We start from the raw sequence: 12,571 nt of genomic DNA, 5'->3' as shown, positions 1-12,571 counted from the left end.
TCTGAACACACAAACTGCTGCTCACTGGTGCAGAGCAGCCCCAAGCTGAAACATGACACAAGGAAGATGGAAGCAAATTTTCAAAGAATTCTTTAGATTTAAATACAGGAGAAATATCGATCATCCAGGGCTTGTTTAATGTGGTAAAGAGTGTAGAATTATCTGTTTTTTACAGAATTGAGCTAGAGCAAACCTTTTTTTTGGTGCAGATTTTCAAAAAGGACGTGTGAATAAACGAGATGTGGACCGCAGTCTCACAAAAATCACTCTTGCTTCCCCCCGGTTTAAAGCATGTTGCTGATGTCATGTGTGATACATTCAGGGACTGTCGGAAATTTGAGAATCTGACGAGAACACCACTTTTATACAGTTTTTTAATAGGACAAACAGTTTGTAAATGCCAGTAGTAGTAAATAAGTGCGTCTTTGAAGCCCCCGCTCCCCGATTTGGGATCCAGATTAACCTGCTTAAATTTTTATAACGCGTTAATTTGCGGTGTAATTAATTTATCTAATTAACGCTTTAAATACAGCCCTGGTTAGAGCCATCATCTGGACAGTGTACAAGTATTCACCATGTCATCAAAACATGCATTTTTTGCATGTTTTGCGTGAACTATAGTTATGGGTCAGCTGTACTGGTTGATGAGGTGTCGGTCTTCTCACTGCAAGGGAACAACTAACAGGGCTTGAATGGGAACGAGCTGAGACCACCCTAATTTTATACAGTTTTTTAATAGGACAAACAGTTTGTAAATGCCAGTAGTAGTAAATAAGTGCGTCTTTGAAGCCCCCGCTCCCCGATTTGGGATCCAGATTAACCTGCTTAAATTTTTATAACGCGTTAATTTGCGGTGTAATTAATTTATCTAATTAACGCTTTAAATACAGCCCTGGTTAGAGCCATCATCTGGACAGTGTACAAGTATTCACCATGTCATCAAAACATGCATTTTTTGCATGTTTTGCGTGAACTATAGTTATGGGTCAGCTGTACTGGTTGATGAGGTGTCGGTCTTCTCACTGCAAGGGAACAACTAACAGGGCTTGAATGGGAACGAGCTGAGACCACCCTAATTTGACGGTCTCTACCCCCTTGTTTCATCCCACTTTTATAAGTACAACGTGCACTCTCTCAGCTCTTGATCATGTAAATTATTAAATTAAGAATTTTTAATCTCATTTGTTGGGTGGTGTTTTTATTGGTGAATTATGGTGGATAGTTGCTTCATGGCCTGAATTCATGCACAGTGCACAAAATTTGGTGCGCTAAAAAGTCTGCTTTGCTCAAAGTTTCAATTTAAACTATATCTATTTTTTAATGGTTTTTTTTAATGGATTTACTCGAGTACTTCAAGAACTTCTTGTGCTTTTTAAAATTATTTATCATTTGTACACAATACCAGCTTAAATGTGCAAAAATGACTCAACAGTCAGCTGTATGAAGCATCCTGAGGTGTTGGAAACAGGTAGTAAAAAGTCTATTTGCAGTGCTTTTTGGCTCAGGTGATTGGTTGAGGAGGAAAGCAGCTCTGCTTTAACAAAACCAGGTAAGTGTACCTCCAAAGAACAGCTTTTTTGATGTTCACTGAAACGAACAATGAAAAAGCATCTTCGCCACAGAAAATCTTTCAAAAGCTTCTTTAGTCATTCAGTGAAGAAAAAAGCAGCGACTCCCCAAAAGTGAAGAAGCTTAGCAACAAAACCTCTGCATTCATTGCTTTTGATAATCAGCCTTTCAGCAAGGTAAAAGACGGGGGCTTCATGGACTAATGATGTAGTCGAATAGTGTCGGCCAAAGCTGACGAACAGAATCTAATATTGTGCATTGATACATGTAACATTTAAAACAACACTGAAACGCTGAGTCAAATTCACTGAACCTACTCCTTGACTTGATCTCTGTGAGTCACCTTTTCATTTTTATCACGACTGAGTCAATGGACACATTCTAAAGGTACAGAGTGTAAAACTGTAACAGCAATAAGCTGGACCGGTCTATGGATTGTTTAACCAACTTGCCACCAAGGCAGGCTGCTCAAAAGGTAATTTCTGTTTATATAGTATGAAATTAAGATCAAGAGGTGAGCATAAAATATGTCCATGACAGTGACCAGAAGACAGTATTTGGCAGAACTAAAGCTGAGGATGCAAAGAGCGTGTCGTTGGAATAACATAATGACGGCTTCTAGGCCTGTCACGATAATCAATAAATCAATTAACCAAACGATAAATAAAAACGTCCTTGGTAAGTTTGCCAGCCTCGATAAACTGATACGTGCATGCATGTTTGTTTTCCTCCTCTATAGCGCATTTATAGCGGAGTGAGCATCTGTCAAAAATGCGATCTTTGGGGGGAAGACGGGGCTGCTCGCGCGTACACACGGAGAGAGCTGAAGCCTAAGGGGTAAGGAGGAAACACACACTAATATGAGTGATGGCACGAAAGATACGGTTCTTAAGCCGCCTGCCACAGTCCCAGTGTGGGAATATTTTTTTTTTTATCAGAATGAACAAAGTGTGAGCTCATGAACACAAACGAGCTGATATGTCGCATTTGTTTGAAAATAGTGGCGACGAAGAAGAAGAAGGGGAGGTGCAGCGGAGCCTTGCTCTTTGACAATCCGCTCTTACTGAGGCTTTTGGTCTGCAAAGTAAATAAATAAAAGCGCCAAATGGTGGGCGCTCAAAGACAGCTACATTGCCAATGAAATGCAGCCCTTCAATACGGTTGGAAGCCAGAAATGTTAAAAATGTTTGACAGACAGTACGGATTGACTGGGAAAAAGAACATGTTACAAACAATTCAGGAACTGTATAAACTCCCTTTTATTTAGGCTATAGTTTTTATTTATTTTATTTTTTTTGGAGTTTTGTTTTTTCTTTAGAGACAGGGTCTATGTTTTATTGTTTTTGATTAGTATTAACTATTTTCATTGACATGTATTTTTTTTCTAAAAGAGAGTCCATTCTATTTTCATTGTATTGTTTTCTCTTTCTTGTTTGTTAAATTTATATTTTTTGTTTAATTTATCTTATCTAAAAGATACGGACCTTTTAATTACAGTTAAATACTCTTAAGAAATTAGTTTATTGCTTTTGATATGGCGTAGTCACTTTATTATCCAATTTATCATAATTACATCAATGAAAAAATGAAAAAAAAAAAATCAAAATAATATTGACAATAATATCGTTTATCGGCAATAATATTTTGGAAAATTATCATCTAGCAAAATTTGTTATCGTGACAGGCCTAACGGCTTCATCCAAACCACACGTTGAATGAGTGAAACTACTTGTTTACAAAAAGCAGTCCAACAGCAAGGTAGCAGTTTAAAAAGGATTAGCATCAACCATCCTTTTGTTTGTCTTCATTTATTTATTTGTTTGTCTTTAGAATGGAGAAGTTTTTTAATTTAAGGAGAGACTTTTGTTGTATGACTAACTGACCAGTTCATGGCTGGATATGAAAATGACAAAAACCTAATGATGATGCTGCTGCAGGATTTCAGAAAAATGACACACTGGAGGCTGTTTTCAAAAGTTTCCGTTTTACCGTGTAAACAAGAGGCCAAAATGCAACGATACTTCTGCATTTCATCCTAAAACCGTTGCCATGTAAACAGCCCCTAAGCTCACAGTCCAGTTTCTCAAGCCGTATGTAAACGAACTGACTGAGCTGCAGACAGAGGCGTGATTGAGGGGCTGCTGTTTCCTCTCACACCAGGATAAAGTCACAACATGTCAACTATCGGCAAAGACATGCTGAACAATCAACCGAACATCAGAACATTTCTTGGTGGTGTTTTCATTGAACATCTTTAGAAACAAGGTCTGTTTGTGGATTGATGACGGTTGTATGTCACTATCACTTCCTGTTTTCATAGCACACCTGCCCAAACCAAGCAGCAACTCCTGGTCTAAAAATATGAACTGACAAACTGATGTGCTGTCTTTAGATTGTCTCTTGTGCACAACTGTGGTCATTTTGCCCTCCATATTAAGAGCCAAACTTGGGGACAGTGAATCTTCAGCTGACCCACAACTTGTGCCATGTAACCTGTCTTACTCTACTCTTGCTGCATTTCTGAAATTGCTCAACCCAACTTCAACAGAAACCTTGGATTACTTGCATCAGGTTATCTTTTGGAGGACTTGGGGACAACAGAAGGGCTGGACCCTGCAGAGCAACATGCCGCCTTAACACTGAGATGAGACGAGTGTTCGATCTCTCCCACTGTAGATGAAGAAAAGACCAAAAACACAAAAGTTGGCAGCACGAACACCAGCAATCCACAAATGCTGTTGACGTAAACACTCCCCATGGGTTACATGACACCCCGATACGAGAGGTGAGATTCAAAGCAGATGCTGCAGCAAAAGGCAGAGGCCAAATGTCAGGCCAGAGACGCACTGCCCACAAAGCTCCAAGCATGACGGTCATAAAAGGGTGAAAGTCAGCTCTTTGTGTGCAGTAATTTACAGCTGATAGAAGCATCGCCCAGTGATGTCCCATGGGCTTCGTTAGGTCCCAACTGTGGCTGGCAACAACTATAGAGAGGAGGTGGGTCAGGTTCAGTGATTGATCACTGCAGACATGTGGGGCCTCTGCCATGTGTGCTGTGCGTTATAATTCACTGACGCCATGACAGCTGCTTTGTTGAAAAGCTATCCAATTGGATTTTTTATCCTTTGTTATAGACTATTAAATGGCACGTGTTCTTCATTAGAATTTGATTCCCTCTTAATTACTCAAGAAAATTCTTACTGAAACAATCTTACTTCGTACATCATGCAAAATATACAACTGATCAAACGCCAATTCATTTTATATGAGTAAGGGGATTAAACTAACTTCACTAACCAATGTTAGAGACCATACAGTGGTGAATGTTGAAGGCATAGCTTGTTTATTTGGTCAAAGTGTTTCAGACAAAAGGCCACTGCACATCCTGTAGGCACTGACCAACTTTATCTTTGTTTTAATTTATGATTCTTCAAGCACTCTGAGTATTTGCTAACTTCGACAGACATAACTCCTAATAAGAGTCTGGCTTTCCACACCGTGCACTTGCTGAAATTCTCCATAGCTTCTCACAAGGGCAAGCTAAGACAACTTCTAGCAATGACCAGTGCTTAGGCCTGTCACGATAATCAATGAATCAATTAACCGAACGATAAATAAAAACGTCCTCGGTAAGTTTGCCAGCCTCGATAAACTGACACGTGCATGCATGTTTGTTCTCCTCCTCTCTTTCGACCAAAGAGGCTGAATGAGAAGATGTCTCGCTACGTCTATCTTTCCTAACATCGGGGTGCATAGGTTCTATAGCAGATTTAGCGGATTTATAGCGGAGTGAGCATCTGTCAAAAATGCGATCTTTGGCATCTTTTGCAATATGGCTGCTCGCGCGTACACACGGAGAGAGCTGAAGCGAGCGTCCTAAAGGGGTAAGGTGGAAACACACGCTAATATGAGTGATGGCACGAACGATACGGTTCTTAAGCCGCCTGCCACAGTCCCAGTGTGGGAATATTTTTTTTTTTATCAGAATGAACAAAGTGTGAGCTCATGAACACCAACGAGCTGATATGTCGCATTTGTTTGAAAATAGTGGCGACGAAGAAGAAGAAGGGGAGGTGCAGCGGAGCCTTGTTCTTTGACAATCAGCTCTTACTGAGGCTTTTGGTCTGCAAAGTAAATAAATAAAAGCGCCAAATGGTGGGCGCTCAAAGACAGCTACATTGCCAAAGAAATGCAGCCCTTCAAAACGGATGAAAGCCAGAAATGTTAAAAATGTTTGACAGACAGTACGGATTGACTGGGAAAAAGTACATGTTACAAACAATTCAGAAACTGTATAAACTCCCTTTTATTTGGGCTATAGTTTTTATTGTTTGTTTTTTTTGGGGAGTTTCGTTTTTTCTTTAGAGACAGGGTCTATGATTTATTGTTTTTGATTAGTATTAACTATTTTCATTGACATGTATTTTTTTTCTAAAAGAGAGTCCATTTTATTTTCATTGTATTGTTTTCTCTTTCTTGTTTGTTAAATTTATTATATTTTTTGTTTAATTTATTTTATTTAAAAGATCCGGACCTTTTAATTACAGTTAAATACTCTTAAGAAATTAGTTTATTGCTTTTGATATGGCGTAGTCACTTTATTATCCAATTTATCATAATTACATCAATGAAAAAATGGAAAAAAATATAAAAATATTGACAATAATATCGTTTATCGACGATAATATTTTGGAAAATGATTGTCTAGCAAAATTTGTTATCGTGACAGGCCTACCAGTGCTTAAATCTTGAGGGGGTTGTCACTGAGCTTTATTATTTATTAGAAATAGACTTGTGCAAAAACTGAGCTGTTAGTGGTTTACCTGTGATTTATTTAAACATAGGTAAATGAAGTGGTTGACTTTTGTTTAACATCCTATCTTCATGGGCAAAGGGGCATTCGTTCATTGATGTAAACTTATTTTAATAAATGAAAAGAAAATGCAGCTAAATTCCATTTATATGAAGGATAAATGGATCTATTGGGTACTGCCTCCAATGTCATGAAATAACTTGATTCTATAAATCTAAAACTGAGAATCTGGGTTTGGCTAAAGGCTGCTTTAAAAGCTTTCATAGTCATCTTCAATCTTAACCCCTTTCTACGTCCCTGAAAAGTCCAATTTAATGCTTTTCTTTTCATCTGTGATTTGATAACATCTGATTTCAGAAGAGTAAGGAAAAAAACAAGAGTCGGCCCCCTGCTGATTACAGACTACTATAAAATCCTAGAGTACAAGGCAGTGCCTCTCCAGCCGAGCTGCTGATGGCACTGCTTTTAGCTTCCCTCAGTTTTTCTACTGTAAAGTCATTCAGAGCAACTGTGCTGTGTGCTGTGCTTGAAGAGTAATGTTCACCTAATGTGATTTGACCAACACATACCCATGGGCTGTATTTGAAAATAAGCAAGCATAAGCAAACAAAAACAAATTTCCCAGTGTGCTAAAGCCCATTGCATACTGGGCATTTTTCCAAATTAGTAAAACATCCAGGTTACCAGTGTCTCTGCAGCCAGCTTTTACATTCTACTTAAAAAAAAAAAGTTTATAGCACTTAGTTTTTAGGTGCAGTATGGACACCTATTGCATCCAACTGTAAACTAGAGTTGTTACAAATGCTACAATGTTTACATTTCACGGCTAGTTACATTCAGTAAAACAGGAATGCAAAACCAACACAAGAGTCTGTCTCTTCTGGTCATCACATTCTCCATCTCACACCTATATTTTCATTTGTATGAAAATCCATCTCAACTACTCACAAGCTTGTCTCAAAACACAAGCTGATGCTGTGGAAGCAGTTTTGATATCAGCTTGGCTATTGATAACATCCACTTTTCAGAGCTGAAAACCAGCAAAGCCCGGCTCAGCGTGCAGTAGGGCTGCAGCTATCGAATATTTTGGTAATCGACTATTCTACTGAAAATCCCATCGATTAATCGAGTAATCGGATAAAATACATTTTTGTTTAGTTAAAGAGCAGTTATTTTTCAAATGAAATTTTTTCTCTTAAAGAAATAGAATTTTCTGATACGGCATGTCAGTAAGAGCACTTGCTTTGGTAGCTCCAAAATTTGTAAACACACTTTGGCACCTTTTTTTGTGCCTTGTACATCTCATCAAATGTTGCGGACCCAAATGGCACCCGTTTCGTAGAATGACCCATTAGTCTCCAAACTCCAGAAAAGAAGCTAGATTTGTTGCTAGTTGCTATTTTATATAAGAGATAGCTTAAGGGGTCTGAAAACTCTCTTAATATGGCCTCAGCTCTATTTGAAATACCACTCTGTGATCTTTTTTCAAAATGAAACGATTCCTCGAGGCGGAGAAAATTACTCCAGTATTTTTTGTAATCGAGTACCTCGCATAATTCGAGAAATCGTTTCAGCTCTAGCGTGCAGTGACACAGATCAAACGAAACAGTCATACACCATATTCCCTTTAAACAAAGTTTCATTAATGTGTTACAGATGGTTTCAAATACAGCCACAGTCCATTTTCAGAAAATTAAAGGCAAAGCTTAAATGGCATCACCTGCAGAGACTGATATTTCCCTGTCCTCGTGTCCATCAGTTGTTTGTAGTTATTGTGAGACTTCATCTGTGAAGTTTACAGCTTGCTAAACTGATACTGCTTTCATGCCTTTGTTTATAACACCATAGCTAAAAAGTTGTTCAGTTTTGAAGCCAAATGTACGATCTGATATATAGTGAGCAGTAGGGACGTCCCCATCCTGATCTCAGGTATCAAATCAGAGCTGATCAGGGCGTTTTAATTGATCAGTATTTTTTGCAGATCATCTCACGTTAGCTATCACAGAGTTAAACCAACCTTGTAAACTTGATGTGAAAATATCAAAACAGCATATGCTACACTGATGTGGAACAGCAACCACACTTAGCTTTATTACAGAACATGTGTGCACAGCCAGACGTGTTACAGCAGTAACATCTGCATTACGGCATTGTATGGTAACTCTCCAGTGACACATGCACCAAAAATAAACAAAACAAAGGACAGTCGGTTATGGTAGCATTAGCAACTTCATAGCATAGTGTCTTCATTGTGGAAATATGCTAAAGTAGGAAGTGAAAACAGTCCCATGTGTAATTGTTTCTCGAGGCAGTAGCAGTGAAGCTGTGTATACGACCAATTTGATACAAAACTAAAAATCTTGAACTACGTAACCTAGCTCACTAAAGAAGGACAGACTGCTCCACTGAAACAGCACTTCTGTACCTTAACAGAGAGGATAAATATCATTAAAGTGATACTCCAGGATGGAACAAGTTGGGTCCTATCACAAGGTTTAGGGCAGAAATTACCCTTACAGCAGTGATTTTGTGCAGCAGAAGCCCAGAGCACTCGCACCAAACACCCCCTCCCTGCTCGTCAGCCGGTTTCCTCTGCACTCAGACGGGGCCAATTTTTACTTGACCAAAAACACAAATAAACAGACTCCCAGTGAAAAAATCTAATATCGATCTGCATTCACGCTTTATTCAGAGAATTTTCAGCGCGTTACTTTCAGACAAAAACACCGCTAAATAAGGCTCTAGTTCTCATCGTGGAGAATGTGGAGAATGTTGCAGGTTTATATATACTACTTGATTGACGATCCTGCTGTTCTGATGATAAATCTCACATCCTGCCTCAATGGGGCTCAACGACATGGGAAAGTGATTAAAACATGATATGACGCTTGGTTTTACAAACAAGTGACAGATTTCGGTACCGGTTGTGGCAAAATAAAAATATCAATTAAAGAAGGAAAAAAATTATGAGATAATATGAACTTGTCTCTTTAATGTCTAATATTTACAGCTACTCACGCACTGTCTTGAGAAAATTGCGTTCAGAGCAGCCTCATATCTAATCGTGCTGCATCGCAAGCACACAAGTTTAGGGGTCCCACATAGAATTGCACATAAAATATACGCTTTTATAGCAAAACCAGCCGAAAACAGAGAGTACAATAATCAAATAAAATATTTTAGTCATTAATTTGAATTACTCATGATCATTAAAACACAAAAAGTGTGTATTCCTACTCTCTTACCTCTTGTGCAACTATTATCTTCGCAAACTCAAATGTTGTATCGGTACTGACAGATACTCGGTACATAAAATTGTATTGAAAGCCAAAAATACTGATCGGGACAGCCTCAGTGAACACTTGTTATATAAACTTTAAATTTGTGTTCTCGAGTGATCACATAACCTATATCAGTCAACTTGATTCCAAAACCAACAGAAAAAGTTGGATCTTTGAGCATTCTTTCATGACATGACTGCTATTAGCAACAACCAATAAACAGAGGGGATTAGCAATAAGGGGATCGATCTCAGTCACAAAATAGATACACTTATCAACTTAAAACCCAAACATACATGACCACATCAATGAAGAAAAGTTAGCAAACAGAAAAAAACCTGAAAGTTGGTACTTCAAATTAAAAACACTGATTTTTGCATGAAAGTCACTCTAATGGATTTAAAGTGGTTTTTGCTCAAAATCCTACATTCTCATGAGCACGACAGCAAAGTGCATGTAGCTACATTTTCTCCGTCAAGACCCTGATTAAATTATGTTGACAGATTATTTTCATTAAACAAATAATAAAGAGGTAAAAAAAACAATAATAAATAATTCTCTGTTGGGTGTACTTTTAATTACAATTCTGGGTGTTTAAAAGGGTTACTCTTACATCAGGCTCATCTGATCTCTGACCAAAGTAAAAATTAATCACAGATCCAAGGGTCAAAATTTCCAAATCTGTTATTTTCAGAACCTTTATTTCCTACAGCCACATTTTATTTATAAATGCATGGGCCTGCAGTGACAATCGTCTTGTAATGTAATGAAAATCTTGTGCAAATAAAATATTCACTGTACAACGAGATACAGTCATATCAAATGCAGATTAGTTGGAGTATTCAAGCTTGCTTTGCACTGCTTTGGCAAAGGAAGTGACTCTGTTTTGTCTCTGCAAGTTCATTTTTTCCATCCCTGGCAGATGAATGAAGCTCCAAGATGAAAAACTGTTTTTCAGTCTTTTTTCACTTGCTGGTTTGACTTAATAATAATAGTTAATAAGCAGAAAAATGTCCAAAAACTGGTCGGACATGTTCAGAAGTGTCCTACAAACATTTCTAAATACATATCTTGCCTCACAGATTATGCACGGGGACGTAGCATCACGTTAGCACACTAAAGCAATGGGTGTAAAATACCACCACGTATTTATTTTTCACTATAATTTACTTTAATGAAAGATGAAATCATACAACATACTCTGACACAGAGATATTTGGTGTTGTCATATGTATATTTTTTTTCTCCCTATTAGCTGTATGACACAGATGTTAAATGAGTTGTGGTCATGAATTTAAAGATATTGTTATGGTCGTTCATGTTAATTTTCAATGTCGTTTTCCAGAGAGCCGTTGCTTATTAAAGCTATGTATTCATTGAGTTAGTTACGTCAGTTCGTCTGCTTTATTTTCTGTTTCACTTAACCGAGATCAACGTTCACTTACCCTTATACTTAAACCAGGACAAATATCAAGACTGTCAATGGGACTGCATTTTGCAGGATGAGAATACGCCTAATAAGCTAGTGTTTGAACGAACGGGCTAGGTTCAGTTACATACTCACCACAGAAGCAGACCACAACACTGCAGTAAAGCCACAGTCACAGTTTACCGCCACCATTACGCATATCAGCACACCTAAATTACCTTCCTACTTGAATGCATGGGTTGTTAAATACTCCAAGAATCCATTGCACTGTTTTTTTTATAAGTCAAAAGAGTGTGGTGTTTATTTATGTGCAGACAGCATCGAGGCCTTTACCTGGTCCATCAGACGCTGACAGGGCAGGTGAATTCAGCTTCGGCCGCTTCGAGTTGGGAGGTCCGACGTCCAGGAGATTTTCAGCCATGGTTGCTGTCGTGTCCAGTTGGTTGCTTAAGTTGGTAACTGCGGTTACCTTGAGAAAGGAAGTTGTTCTTTTCAACGTGAACCTTCCTGGTTAGCACATTAGCAAGCTGAAAGCCTGCTAACTGGCTAATAGCGAGCTAATTGGCTGCTACTAGCTAAGTTAACTGTTAGCGTTAGCTACTCCGTGCTGTGAGAGTCGGTGCGTTTCAAAAGAGATGCAATAGCGCCCCGCTTCGCCACCGCCATTCACCCCATGATAATCCAACACCCAACACCCACATTATTATCGTTAAATAACCCAAAATAAAATATTCCCCATGTAAAAATCGAACTTCAGTGTGGCGATCCAATAAAATCAGATGATCTGCTGCATTCCGAAGGAGAGGTCGTTATTTCTAGATGTTCCAAGTACCCATTTTGCGTGACGTCAAATTTCTTCATGCAAAAATCGCGCGAAGCTCCACAAAAATGCACAAATGCATAAAAAAGCAGTATTTTTGCAAATCACTTCGAAAGTCACGTTCTGGTCCTGGCTTGCTCACGGTAAACAATACTGCTCCCGAACGGCGACAGGGGCTGAATCGCCGCACTCTGAAGGGGAAATCAGATATACTGAGCTTTTTTGCCCGACGACCACCGATCCAATTCCTGTTTTTTCGCACAAAATGTCTCCAAGTTGACGTTAAGAATTCGTTTTAGGGGGAAGGACGCTGTCATATCGCGGAAAGGATGCTCGATTTCTACGTAAAAACCACTGTTGGACCGAAATCCTAATTCCGAGCCACGACAAGATGGCGGCTGTTGATTCCTTCGATACAAAAAAGTTTTTTTTTTCTTTTCCAGATCGGCTGTGGAGGGGGAGGGGCCGCGCAATCACGCCCTACGTCAAAACAATGCCTCTGTTTACCGCTAGGGGCACTAGAGCACTACCACAGACATACCAGCGCTCCATCAGTTGTTTCAAGTATCTCTGAGTGCATTGGAGATAACTTGTACATGAAATAAATTACAAGACAAGATGTATTACATGGCTATAGGGTACCGCATGTTGAATAAGAT

At 38.8% G+C, this 12,571-nt stretch overlaps 1 protein-coding gene across 5 annotated transcripts in view; it reads right to left on the bottom strand.

The window, feature by feature from the left end:
- Positions 1–12,319, bottom strand: part of crebbpa (CREB binding lysine acetyltransferase a) — a 52,840-nt gene extending 40,521 nt beyond the window's left edge. For all 5 annotated transcript variants that reach the window (XM_074694352.1, XM_074694360.1, XM_074694378.1 and 2 more), the window contains exon 1: positions 11,426–12,319. In XM_074694352.1, the coding sequence (XP_074550453.1) occupies positions 11,426–11,513 (88 nt within the window). In that variant the 5' untranslated portion in view covers positions 11,514–12,319. The remainder of the gene's footprint in view (positions 1–11,425) is intronic.
- Positions 12,320–12,571: the final 252 nt, after the last annotated feature.

Source organism: Halichoeres trimaculatus, unplaced genomic scaffold (assembly GCF_033239565.1).
Source record: "Halichoeres trimaculatus isolate MK-OKI-2021-1 unplaced genomic scaffold, fHalTri1.1 fHalTri1_scaffold_2, whole genome shotgun sequence".
Taxonomy (NCBI): domain Eukaryota; kingdom Metazoa; phylum Chordata; class Actinopteri; order Labriformes; family Labridae; genus Halichoeres; species Halichoeres trimaculatus.
This window is presented reverse-complemented; position numbering and strand designations above follow the sequence as displayed.